This window comes from Amblyomma mixtum, chromosome 3 (genome assembly GCF_055824585.1).
Source record: "Amblyomma mixtum isolate Tamu chromosome 3, ASM5582458v1, whole genome shotgun sequence".
Classification (NCBI taxonomy): Eukaryota; Metazoa; Arthropoda; class Arachnida; order Ixodida; family Ixodidae; genus Amblyomma; species Amblyomma mixtum.
This window is the reverse complement of record NC_143014.1, coordinates 72,011,551-72,032,221: the sequence shown is the minus strand read 5'-3', so window position 1 is coordinate 72,032,221 and position 20,671 is coordinate 72,011,551. Positions and strand designations below refer to the sequence as shown.

Here is a 20,671-nt window from a genome sequence, read left to right as displayed (position 1 = left end):
CGGAATGTTGGTCTTTACACCGCATCAGCGCGGTGTATAAAATTCACTGTGTTATTCTGCGACAGCTCGTTCACTCGGCGTGGTGCGTTATTGCTGTAGATGTAGAATTTATGACTCACAAAGACTGTAAACAGAACCACAAAGACATAAAGACGAAAACTAGAAGACCTGAGACACACTGCAAACCAGAGTAGCGGCACAACACGTAATCCCCCTTCCATCGTCACATGGGCGCTGCCGGGTGATGGCGCTACGTACGTACTCGCGCCCAATTACCAGAATACCGACCGGCCAAAAAGGGTAATTCCCCCGTGGTCATCCTGAAGACCGCGAGCTGCGAAGTTGCTAGATACGTGAAGGAAAACGCTGCCAACCCCACGCCAAGGAAGGGACCGTTAGTGCCTGCCGAACAAACACTCTCCTCCCAGCCGCCAACGCCTTCGTCCCCGCGACGTCTCCAGAAGGCGTGACGTCTCTGTCACGTGATGCGCGCTCGTCCTCGGCGGGGAAGGGTTACATCGCCCTGTCTCTGACCTAACTAAATTTATCCGTGTTTTGAGGCCCCGCCAAAGCGTGCTTTTCCGCACTAATGAACGATCAACGGGAAAGCCCAACCTGGCGCAGTCGCTTTTAAAGGAAGGCGTTGTTCCGCCTAGCAGCCTCACGTCTTGCAAACGTTAAGGGACGCGAAAAAGCATAACACAATTCGTTTCAGGCTTAAAAAAAACGCCAGAAATTCTCCAGATGGTGACACCGTACGTTTTTCGATGCGATGTCCGTGCACTATTAGCCAGACTGATGCGGGAAACGCCCCTATAGGATCGAAGACAAGGTAACGTGGAGGCAAAATGGCGGCATAGTTTTGTTTGGATTGGCGTGTCTGGCATATAAGAACAGTGGTCGCTGTGCACTATGCATTCAAATACACAGTCTCTATAAATGTGTCGCGAAGTTTCTAGACAAAAGTGGATCCAAGAGAGACACACAAACACAAAAAAAACTTTCCAGAAACATTTTGCACCTGAAGTAATAATGATCTCTTTCTGGTCAATCTATGTGGAATTAAGGAGTTTAATCCTGCTTAACCTCTTTCCCTTTTTGCTCTTCCTAAACATTACGGCGATGTAATTCATGTCTCGTTCACTCTGCGAAAAAATAAAGAAAATATAGAAAGTGTATCCCCCCCCCAAAAAAAAAAAATCAATTTTCTAAAGAATACGCTGTGACAGCTGCAAGAATTCTGGGCGTGTACATTCACAGCCTTACCATTAAGGTTAGTTCTCGCTCGTCGGAAGAGAAGTGTTCTTAAACGCACGAATACGCGTGAGGTTTTCAGCTACCAACTTTCTGGAATATGCGTTGTATAACGTATTTGGAAGCAGTCATGATCTCTAATTACCGAACTATGCTGAATGACTGTGTACTGCACGTTCTATAATGACTGTAGTTAATGGTAACGCTAAATACATGTGGGCATGAAACCAGAAGTGCTAAGCTTACATGTGGACTAACCCTTAATTTTTATCGCTGGGTATTCTCCTTTAGCCGATTGCAGCTATCCGACATCGTTGCACAACACGCTGGCTGTTCCAGTTCTCATTAACGTGCATTTGGTCGGCGTAAAGGTTTGCGACGCGCTTGGTTCCGAAACAGTTTGAATGTCAGGTGTCACAATGGGCACTTCGAAGAACATCGTTGCTTCAAAGACTTCCTTCATTGCTAACAAGTTCTGCATTAGCGATTGCTTCAAACTCTGCACTAGCAATAGAACAGAAAAATATTTGTAGGTAATTAGTGATATAACATTATATTTCCTAAGCTTATTTTTTAATTTATAAATTGCAGCTTAATCTTCTTCAGTGAATGTCACCAAGTGAATGTAACAAAATGGAAAAACTAAGGAAGACTTCTTCGTCCGGATTCAGCCTGTTTTGAGACGTCTGAGCCGCCTGTCATATACGCCAAATATACGGAAGGAATTATATAGCAAATGACGCTCAAAACAAAACCATGTTTCAAAAACATAACGACGTGAATTGACAAGTTTAGGCTGACAAAAAAAAAAAAAACATCGGTGTTCGCCATGGTTGTTCCAGCTTGGTCGCAGATTACAATGAACACGATTGAAATGCTACGACGAACTACCGCAAAAATACTGGGCTCAGATACATCATCTAGGCTTCACTTAAAACTTTCCATAAGATAGACAGGAAAAAAAAGACGGGCAAATAGCGGAACACCGCCCGTTTGCATCATAAGTTCTTCAATTATACTAAGTCGTCTTGGCTGCGAATGAAAACTGCCCAGACTTCTGCATTCCTGTGCTGTGGAAAACGAAAGCCATTGACGGCGGCCCATTTCCGAGTGGAGAGTAGAAGGTTTCTGTTTTTCTTTTTTGTGCCCTAAAAGATTAACCAAACAAAGAAAAAAACGGCTGAGTTTCGCGTGTCGCAGGAATCGTATCTAGCCTGGTCACTTTGCCAGCTGTGAGGCTCCTGACTGCTGCTTTTCCATTTCTACGTCAAGTAATGCAACGGTATTAAATGACCCGCTGCGGCACCTTCTGCTAGTCAGGATCAGTGTACACCTGCGTGGCGGCTAAGGAAGATCATATGAAAGCAAAACCATAATTAAGTAAGTTGGGTGTTTCTTGCTTGACTCGGGTATCACAGAGTGACGGGCCTTCTCCGACACAACCCCATCGTTTTGAGGCGTTTCCACAACTCAAGCAAAAATTAAAGAGAGGCGGAAACTCGGGGACATGGCAGAAGCTGTACGCAGACGGCAGCTGGTCACCAGCTGCTTCCATTGAACTCCCTTCTGTTGCGCGAACTTATAAACGTTCATCTCTAGTTTACGCAAAGAGAAGATCGAAGGGCGCCTCTGAGTCAACCTGTAAAGCTCAAGATGAGTGAAGAGAAACACGCTTCTCAGTTCGACGCTCGCTCTAACACGCTCCCGCGTTCGCTAAGACGCAAGCTTCTCTGATGCCGCCTGGTTTTGCAGCACCAGCCGCGCGGTCACTGCCACCTACGACAGAAAGCAGTAAGCCCACCAAGACCGAGATTCGAATACGAGAATGAATACAGCCCACAGACAAGCAAGGGGTCGAGTAACGCGGCACACGCATGTACATCGAATATCTCGCACGGAGAGACAAGCGAAGTTCCCCTAACGGACAAAAAGTACTTGATATCACGCACGGAAACGCTCAAAGCACAGCGCACTGTGCTTTGAAAGACTCCTCAATTTGGCTCCCTGACCAGCCACGTCAGTAAACACTGATTATTATTACTGATGGCGAACTCCACTCGTACAACCGAGTAAAGCGTGTAAGTGGATTTACTACTCGAACAAGTGGGAAGCATATGCAGGACTCTGCAGACGCCCGCGACGCGTACACACCATCACTCTAGGCTGCCAAGGGTGCGACATAGGTATCTGCCCAAAGATGAAATACCTAGGGCGGGAACTTCCGAATCTAGAGGCTCTTTGAGCCCGCTGTCGTGCTCAAGTGGTGCCGTGCGAAGCCGGAATTCGCAAGCCAGCCGGTCGCTTGTTGCTCAGGAATTTCACATAAGAAGCATCCATCACAGCCGGAAGTACCCTTACCCCTTTCCGTCTTCTCCGCCAGCCCAAAATTGGCCGGCGTGTTGCCCTGTTGTAAACAAAATTTTCATTCATTCATTCTATATTAGTCGTAACAGTACAGAAGAAGGGGGGAAAAGAGATAGATTTTTCGGTCTGTTTAATACTCGGAAAATAAAGCTGAGGTGTCTGCTATGGCGCACGGACACTGTTGACGCCGTCATCGCTTAACGACGACAGTTTACTGCTCTCTTAAATGTTGCATTAAATGGCTTCAGTTGGGCTTTTTTTTTTTTTTTTTCACTGTTCACTTTTCGTCCACATCACTTGCGTCACACACATAAAGCTGAAAAGACAAGCACAGACAGGGCAGATGGACGGGCAGCTGAAAACGCACACCAGCACTCTTCGGATATGCCAACGTCCTCCTCAAAGAGGGTGATGTAAGCGTTCAAATTTATCACATCTTGACTGCCGTTTCGTCTTTTACGACTTGCGGCCTTGCGGGTTCACTTTCTTCTCTTCCGGTGTCTTGGCATTTATGACGAAGTGCGTTGAGGCAAAGGTCCTTTTAGGCGTGCACGACAAAGGTATTTCCCCTGTGCATATACTAGTCTTCCGCCTTTTTTTTTTCAATTCGTTGTCAATCAGTCGCTGGATTCTTTATTGTGGTTCCCGTGTCAATAAGCACTGCATGCATGCCCCGGCCACACAGCAATAGTTTCTGAAAGAACCGTGAGGTGCCGATGTACTCTTACTTCAGTGTGTACCTCATCATTGATTGTATTTGAGAGTTTTAAATGTAACTCGCCGAGGGCGGAGGGCGGTGGGGGCGGTTTTAGATAGGAAAACCATGCCTAACCCTATCTTTCGGCGAAAAATGTCGAAGAAATACGTGGCTCAGATAGGAACGTCCCCTCCAAGAGCTACCCTTAAACCCGCCCCTGTACTTCGTACTCTGCAGCTTCGAAGTTTTAACTGCAAAAATAGCTGTACGTCGTTTCCTAATTTAGACAGGTAGGTCTTGTGCCTGACAAATCGATGCTGCAGGAATGAAACGATTTGCCAGGCAAAAAAGCTGATGAAACAGAACGCAGAAACGGATTTCTGAGCCCGGGAGGACAATTTGGATGATGCCGCAATCATGCCTGAAGCGATGTATAAAGTAACCGTTATTAGGATATTTAATTTCTGTTTCGCTTCTGGCTTTATCAGTTACCGTTTCGCTTTTCAGTATTACATAACCATGGTAGCTACGCTGTTTTCTCTTTCAGCACTAAGCAGGCTTTAAGATAGTTGATATTAGGCCCAATAACAGTGTGGAGGAACGAGGTTAAGAGAGCCGATTTTCGTATTGAGAATACCTGCCGGTGGCCGAGAAAGTTTGTGGAATCGTGTCAGGGCAGATACAAAGCTTGGGGGCTCAGAATCACTGCAGCAGAAAGTATATTGCATTCCTGCTAGCCCGAGCGGCGAGATGATCTCGGCGATGGAAAATGAAAGTCCTCCTCCTCCTAGCGTGAAGAGCTCCCCGGCCCCGCGTGGAGGGGGGCGCCGCGGGCGGTGTCGTGCCGGCGGGCGCCGAGCGGCGGCGCTAGCCGGCGTCGTCGGCTGCCGCACGAGGGCGTGTGCCGCTGGCGCCTCGCGCGGCGGAGCGGGCATCGGCGCGTCTCGCAGGGGGGGCGGCCGCGCAGACGGCGAAGCCGCCTGATCTGTCCTTCGAACGACCCCGAACCAGTGGGAGCACGACGGCGACCGGAGAGATGTCGCCGGTGGCGACGGCCGTGCCCTGCTAGAGCGAGGAGGATGAGCGGCGGCCGCTTTGACTTCGACGATGGCGGCACCTACTGCGGCGGCTGGGAGGACGGGAAGGCGCACGGCCACGGCGTCTGCACGGGCCCCAAGGGCCAGGGCGAGTACTGCGGCTCGTGGCACTACGGCTTCGAGGTGTCCGGCGTCTACACGTGGCCCTCGGGCAGCGGCTACGAGGGTCAGTGGCAGAACGGGAAGCGCCACGGCCTGGGCGTCGAGACGCGGGGCCGCTGGCGCTACCGCGGCGAGTGGACGCAGGGCTTCAAGGGCCGCTACGGCGTGCGCCAGTCGCTCATCTCGGGCGCCAAGTACGAAGGCACCTGGGCCAACGGCCTCCAGGACGGCTACGGCTCCGAGACGTACGCCGACGGAGGTCAGTCCTCGGTGCCGCCCCGACCTTGGGCGCCAACTATTTTCGCGCTAACCGCGGTGACCGTACCTGGCGTCGCGGCCTGTAACCATGGCGACCGAGACGCCCTGCTGGCCACATCCCTGGCCTCTCGGTCTCCCTGGCTTCCACCCTGCTGCACCTCGCGGCAACACCCCGCCGATCGCCCAGCAGCTTGCACAAGGCCCGCTCAAAAGGCAGTCAGCGTCGGGCTATATATATATCCAATAGCGCGGCGTGCTCTTTGGCAATAGAGGGGCACCGCCGGGCTCCCCACGCCACTGCCCCAATCGAAGCCGGCCTCCACCGCTGGGCCTGCCGTGACAACGACGTGTCCGCGACGTATTCATAATTCACATTGCCCGGAATGGCAACGGCGCAGGCCGCGGGCGACCCATTTTGGCGAATGCGTGGAGCCAGAGTCACATCGCTTGTGTGCATGCTGTTGTGTGCACGATTCGCGCGCTTTTTCCTCGAGTTACATCGTCGAAACAGAAAGAGGCCCGTTTCTAGCGCACGCCAATACACAACGCAAAGACACGCATGAATATGGACACCAGAAGAGAGCTGTGCACCTCTACTCTTCCTTCTTGTGCGGCTTGTAATGTTACACGTAGTCCGCAGTTTTTTATGAGAACCGCGCTCAAAATGTGGAACTCCTTTTTTAAAAAGCTCAGTACACCTCGGTTCTTTCAGGAAAACGATCGCAGAGTGACTTTATTTCAACGTGTTTCAATGCTGTTTTGATTACCTGCTTCTTTACAAAACGGACCACCACGCGAAGGTGTCACCCAGACGCTCGAGCGCATATCAAACAAAATGTTCCGTTGTCGCAACTAAGAGCGCGAGATGCGCGCTGAAGTCAGGGAAAGATAGGGCATGGCGCATGCTTTACGGGTGCGAACATGTGTCAGTGGTGCACAGCCAGGGATGCGGCGAAATATTGGCTTAAAAAAAAAAATTACTGGCGTAATTTCGAGATGGACTCACGTGCGGCGACGTAGCACAGAAAGAAACTGCGCGAACCGTATGGAAGGGCGGAGGATATGCTCTGTACCGACGCTGCACCGTGCATCTGCCAGCGGGTGAGATTTTCGCCCTGTCGTCGATCCCTGTAATAAGACATGGTGGTGGTGAAAACTTTCATTTCATGAAATAGAGTTTGGGAGCCACACAGTGGCCCCGCTGCATGGTCGGCGTCCCTAGTCCGGGACACTGCATGACGAGGCCCCGTCTCTCGCCCGTTTCACCAGAGCCCTTTGGGTCTCAAGCGAGGAGCAGTTGAGGAGGGCAGTCTCCCATGCCTCTCGGGAAGGGGTAGGGGAAGGGGGGAGGTGGGGATTTTGAGTACATGCCCACACCATGTGGAAGATATCACAGGTCTCCCCACAGTGCGGGCATCGCCCATCCGTGTTAGGATGGTAATGTTTTATGATCGCAGGACAGAGTAGAGTACCTGTCTGCAGGCGCCTTAAAGTTCGCTCCTCCGTCTTACTCAGCCCCTTTGCAGGGGCCGGGAAAAGGCGGTGGTTGTCGCTATAATGCGTTGTTATTTCCTTGAATCGGAACGGTGAACAATGACGGGTGAATAAAGCGTTGTTCTGCTGACACGCTTAAGTCGAGAACAATGCGCGCGCTCTCGTTATCCCCCAACCTCGGCGGTGAACGGTATGTTTCTGCGGATTAGGCAGGAACCACAGCGGAGCCGAACGGAGACGAGTACTGGCAACGGAAGGCTCTCTTGTTACAGTATTTATCATTGCGTGGAGGAGCGAAACGAGCGATTCTATCCGCGCTTGACATCTAAAAACAAGACTGCACTTTTTTGTGTGCGTGCCTGTGCGGTGGCAGCACGTCAGTCTCGCTTTTCATTTCCTTTTCGGCACACCGGAGAAAGGAAGCATTGTGGGCAAAGCGGGACTCGCGTCAGCGGCGGCACAGCGAACGGGTCGAACCGCACCCTCAGCTCCTGACGCGGAGGGGCGCGCTCTCACCTGGCGGGCTCCACAGTGCGGCTCGAACAATCAAGTGGAAAGCTTCGCTCGGTTCCTCTTGCGGTCGCGTATGCCGAGCCGCGCTATTTACAGTAGCGCGCCGGTACAATGGTCGCCGACGAATCGGAAGTAGGAAAGAAGAGAGCGAAATCTCTCGCCTTGCGCCCCGCGACGACGCGGCGCGTATATAGTATACGGAGAAGGGGGGGAGGCTCATTAGTCGGAGATCAGGGGAACTCCCCGGCAGTGCACTCACATTGCCCACGCTGATGCTTCGATACTCGAACAACTCTACTGCTTCTGTGGTTTCTGTTGATGCCAGCCTAGCTCCCATCTAGAGCTGATTTCGTGCGCTTGTGGTTTCAGAAAGTGCGTGCTCTTATACTGATACGGCTGCGCTGCAGTTCCTTTCACATGCATGAGCTGAGACCTCTCTCTCTCTCTTTCTTTTCTCTTCACCGCTCTCTTTGTTTTTAACTTTTAAAATGATTCAAAATTGAGTGACATCCGATGCGCAGCAATGTTTTGTGAAGCGCGAGTGGCTAGCCATGGGGAAAAAGGCGCACCTGCTGTTGCCCTCCTCTTTCTTCCTGGCTTGTTACTCACTGTTCTTTCCGTGGTGCGTAGTCTTTTATTCCATGATCGCTGTGGTTGGCGTCAGAGGCGTCTGATTCTGCAACTTTCGAGTAGAATGCGGTCTCTAAAAGTCCGCTGCGTCTAAGGACACGAGAAACGCATGGGTTAATTCTGTTACTTACGTGAAGCAACAAATAGGTGTTAATGTTTCACGAGTTCCGTTACTGAGTAAATAGCATTTCAAATTTCAAATTGAATTTTATCTGCAGCACTTCATTTTGAATATCGACACCTGTTTAAAAACAAAATGCGCCGGCCTTTCACAACTGGCCCAAGCCATAAAAGTGCGTGATGTGCGACTTTTGCGGAGATGCTAGCCCTCTGGAGCTCTACGCAGTGAGCAGTCGTGCTGCCGCCGCTTTTTAGAACAGTGAATAGTCAACGGCATCACAGGAACTAGACAGCTCGCTCGCAACATGGTCGGCTTAATCGCGAAATGCCTTGCGCATTTTGGGCATAGGGTGCACGTCTATTCGTTTCTAAAGTGCGGACAAAAAAAAAAAAAAGATACGTCCCAACTACCGATTTCTTCCGTTTTGCGTTCAAAATGTGCGCAGCTTGCCGAGTAACGCGGCCCATACTTAATGTCTACTCTGCTTTTCACTCTGCTTCATGTCTGCTAGCAAACGTATAGGGGACGCCATGAGTGCGTAAACGCTGATATAAGGAAAGCCCGTGTACACTTTTGCAGGCGGTTCAAAATTGTCGCTTGTTGAGAAAGGGCGAGCCAATAGTTTCCAAAATGTGACCCATGAGCTCCTGCTCGGCGTCGATCTCTTCAGCGAGGCGGAGGCAGAAAGCCGAATCGAGCGACAGAAGCCACACTAGGTCGGCTATGCTTGTGCGCCGCGCATTTCGGGCGACGCCATTGCAACTTGCCGGTTGGTCTTTGCAGTCCTACGATTCAGAGAAGCAAGTCTGCCTATTCTGACTCTGTCACAGCCAGTGGCGAGACTGACTTTCACGCCAGCCGCAAGTGAAGGCGTTCGAGGAAAACCATGGGTGCCATTTTATTTAATTTCTCCTCAAACCTGCGACGCGAAGTAGTTAATACATACTAAGCTGAGCGGGAGGCGGAAATCGTACATAGCTAGATTAATATGTGTGTCGACTACTCGCATCGCTTAATATTAATATGACCGGCATTGTGAAATTTCAGTATTATCCTTCCCATTTATTACGCCTGTTGAGTCTTCACAGAAAGAGCGGAAAAGCTACCTCCTTCACGGGTTCTTACAGTACAGTATGAATTTTCTGCCTGCTGCGAAATTAATGGAAGCCATGTCCGTCGCAGCGGTCTTCCAGACTAGCAGAGTTGTTCTTTTTTTTTTTTTCCCCAAACAGCGGGGTGCATTAGTTTTTCTACATGCACAAATGTACTTGTTTACACTGGAGTTCTACAAAACAAAACTAGGTTAAATGAGACGTCTCGATTAACTCAACTATGTACAGAATTAAAACATTCGAACGAACAACCGAAAAAAGAAACTCTCACGTGACACGAAATATTTGTAAATGACATTAAAGAAACAATGAGATTAAAAAATAAGAAAATAGAACATACTAAATGGTCACAGCAGCTGCAAAAGCCAGGAGAGGAAGGCACAACAAAGCAGCACTAGGAAAGCGAGGCAAGAAAAAAATAGGAGGACGTGAACGCGTAGGAAGATAAGAATCACTTCCGAATCACTTCCGAGAAAGAAGCAAACGGGCTATTAGCAGCAGCTTCCTCTTGTCGGAAGGGTAAAATGAAGAGAGAGCGCGCCGTCTTCATCCCCCAAGTGGCGCGGAGGCGGCGATATTTTTCTGCCCGAGCCAAGCTTTCCCAGAGGCCTTGCATGCAGTCGCTTTATCCCCGTCCCTTTGCCCAACCCGAGCCAGAAAATTGGGGCATTGACTGAAGCAGGAAATCAGGGCCAGAGCCGCCGATTCACGGCGCCGCGGCGGGGGATCCCGCGCGGCGTCTTGGCATTTCGTCCGTGCGCCTTGCTGCTGCTGCTGTTGCTGCCGCTGACAATGACAAACGAGCCGGCGCCCCGGTGCTCTGCTCGGGGAAGAAAAAAGAACGGAGACAGAAAGAACGTCTGCCGCACTTTCCCCCGAACGGAGCACGCCGCGCGGTGCGCGCACGTGAAGGAACGGCCCGATGAGCGTGCGGACCTGCGTCGGGAGCTGGCGGCCCTGTCGTCAGCCTTATTTAGGCGTGTCCCAGCGCCGAGGTGAAGATTTTCGCCCGCCGAGCAGAGCGCGACGAGCAAAATGGCTTTCGCCTCGTCTCTCGTCGGCGCCGCCGATGCGGCATCCGTGCTCGCGCTCTCGCGGGGCGGCCAGTGATTTGTCAACGCGCCGCCCTCGAACGCTACGGTCCGAGCATGTGTACTTGACCTTGGAAGAGGAGAAGGCTCCACGTGAAAGGGAGAAAAGGAGGGGAGGGGGCACGGTCGGGATCCGAACTGGCGGCGGAAGAAGCCGATCAAGCGACCGCCGAGCTAGGAGAGGCTGGGCCTGGTGGACGGCTCGCGGCACTCACGGTTATGCGAGCAGCGCTTTCTTCGCGACCTCTTTGGATCTCTGCTTTGCGGTGGTCGTTACCTGATGCGTTTTTATAGCTGCGGGCCTGAGGCGCATCTCAAGGTTTGGGGAGATTTGGACGAGTATCTTTGTTCCGCCCGTGTTTGAGTGTGCCTTCTCACATGCGACCAGTGAGCGGTTTCCGTGTTTCTCTTGGATGAATTCGGCAGGGCAGATGACGAACGTCATTTGGAGTGGCACAATGAGCTTGTGTCGTCGATGGAGCGGGAGCAGTTTGCCTGACTTTGTTTCTCTAACAAATCACGCATGTCAGCCCCGGCGTCCAGCACAACGACACTTGATGTAGTTTGTGTTTCACCATTGGCAAAATGAGAAAGATACGAGATTTAGCGATGAGGGGCTAGTTGGTGTGACATGATTACAAAACATAAAATTGAGCAGGGGACAAGACACGGGAGAGAGGCAAACAGGACGAGCTCAGATACGCATGAACCTTTCTTGGTATTATGCAGCAGTGTACAAGCTAACAAGATCTGCTATCTCATATGCTGTGTGTTCGCGCTCACAAACGCCATCTTTTTGCAAGCTGTGAAGGCCACAGCTCGAGTTGTGCAAATCCCATGCACTGTAGGGAGCAAAAGTGGTACACGCTGCACGAGCGTCGACTAAACTGCATCGCTGCGCCATGTTTCCAACACTTTAGATAAGCAGGGGTGCGACGTATTATAAGGGCAGGCATGCATGCCGGCCGACAAAAAAAAGTCATCCTTTCTACTGTCCTGACAGCAGGCGTGGTCGCTACGTGGTGGTACGATGCAGTTCTGTCGAAGCTCGCGTGATATACACTACTTTCGGACCCGACAGTACATATAAATGCATTTCGCATGACCGCTGGCTCAGCCTGCTCAGACTAAGCCCTATTACAAAATATGAAGTTTAACTTAGGTATTCATACTCTCACAGGCACTCGGTCTTTCTAATCACAACGAAATTGCTAGCGTTTCTGCATCAAATTTCTGCGGTATGTTGGAACTAAGACCCTTGAGTCGTTATACGAAATGCGCCAATTATATGAGATATATTGTTGCAAACTGGCTCTTATTACTTGGGACTAATTGTTTCTTGATTCATTATTGACCGACTACAGAACATTGGTGGGTTTACAAGCCATCACACTCACAAAGGAGGAGTAAGAATACCAACCAGTTTACAATAATCTAAAAATACTATTTGAGCTTCGTCTTGCGGTCACTGCAAAAATATCGTTAGGGAGTTCGTTAAATGTTTTGGACCATAGACGCATCTAATAATAACTATAATAAACGCAATTAGTCCACGTGTATCTTAAATCGAGGCTCTGCCTATTCTTCAATCTAGTTGCATTCATAAACGCATTCAGTATAACCCTTGATAAACAGTATTCAGAACGCGTGCTGGATGCCAGAATGTAGTAAGACGTATTACTGAGGGAGGAAAACTGTTTACAGCATTTTAATATAAGCATCTGCCGTGAACTCTGAAGTTAAAAATTAATGCGCTTCAGCTACCTAGTTATATGTTTAAGCCTACTGAGATACATTAGCCATATAATGCAGCTAGTACGTACAATCGGGGACAAAAATTTGCGGGATCTAGTCCTCGGAAAAACTCTAATTGTAGCTCTACCCCGCCACCCAGTCGCCTGATATTGTATGAAGGTATTAAAGGCCTAAATGTTCCTTTGGTAACGATATCAGGCGACTGTTTATCGAGGTGGTGCTACAATAAACATTTTCCCGAGAACTTGCATCCCGAAAAATTTTGTCCGCGATGGTACTATGCACAGGAAATTTGATTAACTACTTAAGCATCTGTTTTTTTTCTCACAAAAATACTTTTGTTGCGAAAGCAACACTACACTAGTCGCCGAGCCATTTCGCGGAGTCGAGGAAAGGCCATACTGCGCATGCGCGAGGAGCAGTGACGTCACACGGCACGCCGCCGCCGTCGCTGGGCGGGTGACTCAGAGGTGCCGCCGCCGCGCTCGCCAGTTGCGCATGCGCAGTAGCGGCGCATAGCTAGCGTGCCGGGGCCGCCGCCGCTGCCACGCGCTCTCCATCGCCTCTCTCCTCTCCGATGCGCAGTAGCGGCGCACAGCTAGCGTGCCGGGGCCGCCGGCACGCCAGCTGTGCATAGTGACGTCACTTGCTCCTCGCGCATGCGCAGTGCGAAACGGCGAGACTGTGGGAAATGGCTACGCGCAGATGTTGCTTTCGCAATCCTCCATGTTTAACCAGAGCTAAACCACAGCCAATTTTTTTCTATTGAAAATGCTTCCGGATTTTTGTTGGTAGACTTGAATGAGCAGTCACTGCCGTTAAGCCAGTATATATTCCTGTATCAGTAAGGATGGATGTGAGTATGAGGTATGGCCAGAGTATACGAGATGTAACTTCCCGAAGCTGCACATGGGTTATGAGGAACGGCGTAGTGAAGAGCTCGAAATTAAGTTAGACCATGTGAGGGTTTCTGAACGTGCATTGAAAGCGCAAAGAAAGCGGGCGTTTCTTTTTTTAAATATCACCTCCATCCAAATGTGGCAGCCGCGGCCAAGATTCGATCCCACGATTTTAGCAGCAGCCGAGCACCAAAGAACTGAGTTCTGGGATAAGGCAAACACTCTTATTTAAGGCGAAACGTCAGATAAACCTGAAATGACTGATGTAACATGTTTTCGCGGACTCGCTTCACGTTTGCACTAAGAAAGGTCACTTCGCGGAAGAACGTCGTGCAGGCCTATAGAACACTTGTATGGGTTGGGCTTCCTCGTTGACTTCACGTTCGTGAGGGAAAGCGCGCTTCGACGGAGCCTCGGAAGAGGAGCAAAATGCAATTACAAATGTTTCAGGCAGAAATGAAAGGCGCAGTAATAGCTTCACTCTCGGTGGACACGTGAACTGCGCCGTGAGGGAAATGATGAAGGGTGGAAGCAAAGAAGGCATAAACAGAAAGAACCGCGGTTGGAGAGGATTCAGGATTGAATTCGATTACCTGAGTTCTTTAACCTGCAGCGAGATCGCTCAGCAGGCAGGCGTTTCTGCATTTCGCCTCCACCGAAACACGATAAAATTTTGTGACACATCTCACGGTGATAGGCGTGGAATTATGCTGGCGGGCTGGTGAGGCAGAATTTCAGTACGGCATGATATTTTCCCTGTGCAATAGTGGGAGCAACCAAAGGCGGGCATAATGTTGGGCGAAGTTCAGCAATTGAAGAGGCCCAGCTTTCCCCTGAATAAAACGCCTGGAACGCACGATATACTATTGTAGTGTAAGTGCGGGTTCTCATTTTTTTATTATTATTATAGCCCAACTCGTGTGCTACAGACAAGTGTGATGGTGGCTTCACAAATATTAAGGGAGGGTGGGAGGGTGGCTGTAAATGTTTCTATGAGTGGTTACCTACTATTTGGGGGGTTTTTTTAGTTGTTTCGTCTACTTCTTCTTTGCTATAGTTCTCTAGTTCTTTGCATGATCTGCTCTTGCTGTGCTTGTTGCTTGGTAAAGCGAGGTAGCGTTTACTGCATTTATTTCACAGCGAGTCGCACGCAATTAAAATGCAGGTGCATTGAAATGTTTTCACCAACCGACTACGTTTGTGCCGCTTCTGGCTTCTTCTCGTGAACGTGGTCTACATCAAGTATATTAAAGGTTCAGGTTCTCAACTTTCCATTAACTCGTCGCGTTCATTTTTCAGACATCTTGAACCCCAAAAAATTGGGAAGTAGAGGTTGACCCCATTTCTGTTGCAAAACATTTGGAAGCGTGAAGTGTTTGATAGTAACATACAGGTTAATATTGAACGATGGTAAGTTGCCTGATTTATCAGGGTGTGAGAAAGAAAGGGTATTTTCAGTTTTTTTTTTATTGAAGTAGTTGTGCTGTCATCAAGCATCCTTTTCTTTGTGAATGGACGAGTCGGACATCGTTAGGCCTTTGGGAAAGCCGGTACATTGTTTGAGACCATCGCGTTTATTTTTTGCTCTTTCTTGCACGTGCAAGTATAAAGTACATTTCTTTATCTACAGCAGGATTTGGCTTCAGGTATACTCTAATAGTTTACTAGTCGTTTATTATCAGCTGACTCTAGACTTTTATCCCTGTGACTCACCTCTTCTTTTCCTGCACACTTCGGTTTCGGCTTTCTCGATGTGATTGGCAATTACTGTACCTTACCCCTCTACCTTAGCAAACCCTTGCTGTTGTTACGTTTACTGGCCATTTCTGGTCAAGTCACTTAAATGTGACCCTCTCAGGTGGTCAGTGGTCGCAGAAAACTGACCACAGCTCAACACCAATGTCGTGAGAGGTTTATTTTTTTTTTCAGTGGCGTGAACATAAAGTTAAAGTATTCAGAACTGGCCTGCGCTATGTGGAAATATCCATGGCATTTAACCTCGATCTTACAGTGAAAACATGAAAAAAAAAAGCATTGTTCATATATAAATGCCCTAAATCGCTTTCTTTCCGCTTCGGCAGCAGATTGAGCCATTTATTTAAGTTCTCCGCTGTGTATGGACGTTTCTAAATGTCCCACGGCCTCCGGACTGTTCTCGGCTCGTCTTTGTTCATCTACTACCTAAGACCGTGTCACAGTTTCTTTATGGTTTTCCAACCATCGCAACTCAAGCACATATGGGTGCGTTGCTTTCCGGTTTGCGGCCGTGACCGATATATGTTCAAATCTGTTTGGACAGCGCTTTTTATAAAATGACGTTGCGATTGCATGCGTAATTCACTCTAAATTGCCATTTTTTTTCGCTCTTAAGATAAGCCACGTAGGTTTTTATTCTATGTTCGGGAGGTCGATACAGGCATTGTTCTTTGTATAGTAGGCGCGAGATTCTCCGTTCTGATATATGACTATTTTCATGATGCAAGCCAATCTTGGAAACATAGCACATCGCCGACAGAATTTTGATGTCTGAAATACTTTAAGATATGCATGTCAGTGACGGACTCACCAAGCGCGTAGTAATTTGGTATTATTGAACTTCTATGTTATCCGGGCGGTTCTATTTACTCAGAGGTTATTCTTCCTGGCAGCATGACATTGTAATGCATTCATATTCGTTTCTTTCTCGTGAATTCGTGGTTCTTGCAAAAGGTCCTTTTGCTAAGGTAACGCATCACCCTAAACCGGAAAACTGGATTTTCCTAGCGCGTACTTTACCAAATTGCCGACGTGCTTAAGAACTCCATCACTAAAGCTGTTAATGATGAGTTTTTCTCGCAGTAATCAGTAGTCGAATTCGCTATGCTAGCAGCCTAACGCTTCAAATATAATGCTGCACGAGTTGTAGGCAAATAAAAATGACGCGTCAGGCTCACGACCCGAGCTTTTTTGTGCAAGACCTCGTTTTTAGTGCCTCTATAAGCTCAACGAACCGAGACGAACGATGGCAACGACCCTGCAGAAGCGCGTTTGGAAATGATTTCACGGCCGGCCGGCCCGGGGGGCATGTTGCGCCAGCTTTCCGCTCTTTACAGTTGGGCAAGACGTGGTGGCACATGTACTTCCTTGTTGTGCTTCTAGGACCATTAGTGAGAGTGGTGAACAGCGCCAAAGCTGATGTGAGCACGCCCAACCTTCAACCGAGTAACAATGTGCCGCGTTAACCTTGATGCGTTCCATCGAACCGTAGAGTAAAGTTTAGAATAGTTTTTCAAAGGGCTTTGTGAACACAGTTGGGGCGCTGGCATTGTAGCATATATTTGCGGTGTGATGGTATTTAAGACATAGTAAGTAGGCCATCAGCATGCAGTCAACAGAATAATTAGTTATTTCTTTATTGTATTTTACTGAATGTTTGCTGACGCCCATTTCGTACAGTTAAGTTACTGAACAAATGGATGAATTAATCCGTTGATATGCTGATTAAATCGTGGAACGTTGTAGTTATGATTGTCCAAGCGTGCCGCTTTGTATGGACGAGTGCAGTTATTTGGAGTTACTTTCAATCAGGACAGTGTTAATGTACAAAGCATTAGTGGCATGTCATAAGCGCTTACAAAGTCAACACTGAGATGATGTGGTTAGTACGATCATATGCAGGTAAAAAATAGTATTATAGGTATGATATTATCGGAGAAACTCGAACTCAAGAAGGCGGCGGGGAGAAGGTGCCGAATTCTTTGCTGAGAAAAACGGAAAAGGCCATAGCTTGTGACACTTCACAATAAGCTTGTTATAATTGCACCAGAACCAGTAATTATAGCACAGCGACAGCACGGTAAGCGAGAGTGTACAAGCACATTAAAGAAAACTGCATTTAGTTAGATTAGCGGAAGCGGCATAATATCCTACCTGCGAGCGGCGATTCCCTTATGTGTGGTGCTGAACAAGAGGCAAGTACCACATATCGCATGACCACCTTGGTTTTTACATTTTTTTAGCAGGCGTAAGCTGGCAGCTAAAGCACGTCGTAGGTGGCAGAGCCCTCAGTGTTTCAAACCAGACTGTCCCCTTTTCTATGCCATCCCTCACCGCGTCCGGAAGTACTAACGAGTGTAATTTCGGTGTACACCCAACAGAAGTTTACGGAAAACGTTAGCCGCGAAGAAAAAAAAAAACTGGAATTTCATGCGCACTTTTCGCGCTGTCTGGACGGGCATAGCAGTGGTAGCACATACGAATGTGCCGCCTGCAACTCTCCTTAACGTCTTGCGCACTCAGGCTTCGTGAAAATGTAAATTTTTTTTCACGGCTTCCGTGTCCCGCACACTTAGGCCACGTGGCGCGCGTCTCCCAAAGCATGGAAGGTTGGTTTGGTTTGGTTTATTGGGTTTAACGTCCCAAAGCGACTCAGGCTATGAGAGACGCCGTAGTGAAGGGCTCCGAAATATTCGACCACCTGGGGTTCTTTACGTGCACTGACATCGCACTGTACATGGGCCTCTAGAATTTCGCCTCCACCGAAATTCAACCGCCGCGGCCGGGATCGAACCCGCGTCAGCAGCCGAGCACCATAACCACCGAGCCACCGCGGCGGGTAGAGCATGGAAGAACCGACCTAAGTGCATCGCACGAAACCAGTATCGCGTGCATGAAATCAGAATGTCGAGTATGCTGGGCTGGGCTTTAAATGAAAGCGGTTTCTCTTCTCTGGTTGGTGCATAGAACATTGTCTGAAGTGATGGAAGGACCGAGGGGTGAGCTCGAAGAATTCTCTATCTCTCTCTTGGAGGTTGTAGGTTCGGATCCCTGCGACGGCACGGGGTTGTTTTGTCTTCTAGTTTCTAGCCAAATATATTTCGGCCACAAAGTAATTACACTATTAATTTCCCATCGGTCAACACCACAATATATATATATATATATATATATATATATATATATATATATATATATATATATATATATATATATATATATATATATATATATATATATATATATATATATATATATATATATATATATAAGAAGGGGGTGAAGATCGGATGGATCCGGTAGAACATAAACGTAATTCGGTTGACGCACGGTAGAAAAACAACAACTTTATTCTAACGTTCCGACCAGGGTCTGGCCTTCGTCAGAGTGATGGGGTACAGGCAAAAGACACAGTTTATAAGGGAACGTACGCGGGGAGGGAACATTCTGATTGGCGCACCGCAGCGGCAAACACCTCAGTATGAATCGCCAGTGAATGATAAATGTAGTGAACGAAGCACCGTCAAAAATTACTAAATCATCGTGGAGGATAACTGCAATCACATTGTGAAAAAAAATGTAAATAATACAAAAATGTTTTGGTCATAGCTCAAATGCACAAGAAAAGGCGAACAACAACAACAAAAAACAAATAAATAAATAAATAAAAAATAAAATCATCACACACGAGAACACAGGTGAATACTGCTTTTGATTAAACAACGCCTCTTGTGAAAGGGTATGGCACTAAGATGCGGTGTTGTTTCAGAGATAAACAATTTACTAAGACAGAAAAAAGCGGCGCTAACAGTAAAAAGAGGACGAAAATGATCAGTGTAGATGAAACACGGCATGATACTATGAAGTGTTGCGGTTATGACGATAGGCAAGTCAGCTTCCCAACATTTTCATTGAGACCACAAGAAACAGTATTAAATTTCTGTATAAAAAATGATTCACGAACTTCGCGTTCATGATGGATCTTGAAGCCTGATTCCAGTAACGTTACTTGGATTTTATCGAAAGGGTGCTTAGTGCTGTTCACATGTTTAGAGATAGGAAGGCTAGGCACTGTCTTGCAATGAGCTTAGTGATTATTAAAACGATATCTGAATGGTGTCTCTGTTTGGCCAATATACTGAATTTTGCAGACTGAGCATTCAAGCATGTAGATTACGTTGCTGGTATCACATGAGTAGTTTCCCCGAATTTTCACTTTAAAGTTCGATGCAGTGCTGGAAGCCGTTACTGTTGTCATCATCTGCGCGCAGAGTTTGCAACGTGATTTATTACATGGATGACAGCCGATCGACACACTTGTGCTGGTTTTAGAAGAAGTGAGAATGTCACTGAGGTTTTTGCCACGGCGATAGACGACGCGGGGAGCTTGTTGAAAAATGTGTTTGAGTCGATCACTTTGCATGAGAATGACATGGTGTTTTTTCAAAATGCCCGCGATGTTTGGAACCGATGCTGAGTGGGTTAGTAACAGGTTGATATGCGATTGATGGGATGGTTGGTGTTTTGCTCTGAGGAGTGCCTCACGGTCAAGAAGGCCTGCGCGTTCTACAGCGTCTTTTATTAATCGCACAGGATATTTCCGTTTAGTCAGGGCGTTTCGGAGGTTAGTACAGTTTCTTTCGAAGTCGCGCTCGTCAGAACATATCCGTCTAAAGCGGACAGCTTGTCCATATGGGATGCTAGTCTTCCAGTGTTTAAGGTGGCTGCTTTCGAAATGTAAGTATTGTGGTCTGTCACTGGGTTTCCGGTATAAATCTGTGCTAAGTTTGCCATTCTTTATTGAAACTGTTACATCTAGAAAACTAATTGTGGTTGCCGAGTAAGAATGAGAGAAAGTAATGGCCTCATGCGCGTTATTAAAACTAGAGATGAATGATAGAAGTTCAGCTTCACCATGCTCCCAGATAAGAAAAATGTCGTCAATGAATCTTTTGTAGTAGAAGGGTTTTAATGGGTGCGTAGCAAGAAACTGGTCTTCCAATACACCCATAAATATGTTGGCGTAGTTGGGACCAATCCGTGTGCCCATCGATGTCCCGTTTATCTGGACATAATGTCTATTATCAAATTCGAAGTTGTTAAGTTGGAGTATTAATTTCAAAAGTATGGCTAGCGTGGGACCATCAACGTTGGAACCAAAGTCTTGCTTCTCAAAAGCCTGCACAGCTGACCGGATGCCGTCTAAATGGGGAATGTTAGTATAAAGCGACGCAACATCAAGGGTTACAAGCAAAGCACCATGGGGGATGCTGATGTCGGCTATCTCGGCTAGGAAGTGTGTTGTGTCCTTTATGAAGGACTGAAATGTTGCAGGAATTTTGTTGATAAGGGTGTCAACGTAGCTTGACAGTCTTTCAGTCACGGTTCCTATTCCGGAAATGATTGGTCGGCCAGGGTTGTTGGGTTTGTGAATTTTGGGCAATAAGTAAAATCTGCCTGGTGTAAGGCTCAGTGGAATTATTGAATTGACTGTACTTTTATCCAGTTTGTTACTGAGAATGAGATTGG

At 48.0% G+C, this 20,671-nt stretch overlaps 1 protein-coding gene across 2 annotated transcripts in view; it reads left to right on the top strand.

Annotated features, from left to right (window-relative positions):
• Positions 1-5,191: 5,191 nt before the first annotated feature.
• jp (junctophilin) overlaps positions 5,192-20,671 on the top strand; it is a 100,582-nt gene continuing 85,102 nt past the window's right edge. The window contains exon 1 of one of the 2 annotated variants that reach the window (XM_089579611.1): positions 5,192-5,773. In XM_089579611.1, coding sequence (XP_089435737.1) covers positions 5,395-5,773 — 379 coding nt within the window. In that variant the 5' untranslated portion in view covers positions 5,192-5,394. The remainder of the gene's footprint in view (positions 5,774-20,671) is intronic. The other variant, XM_089579610.1, reaches the window with a different exon arrangement.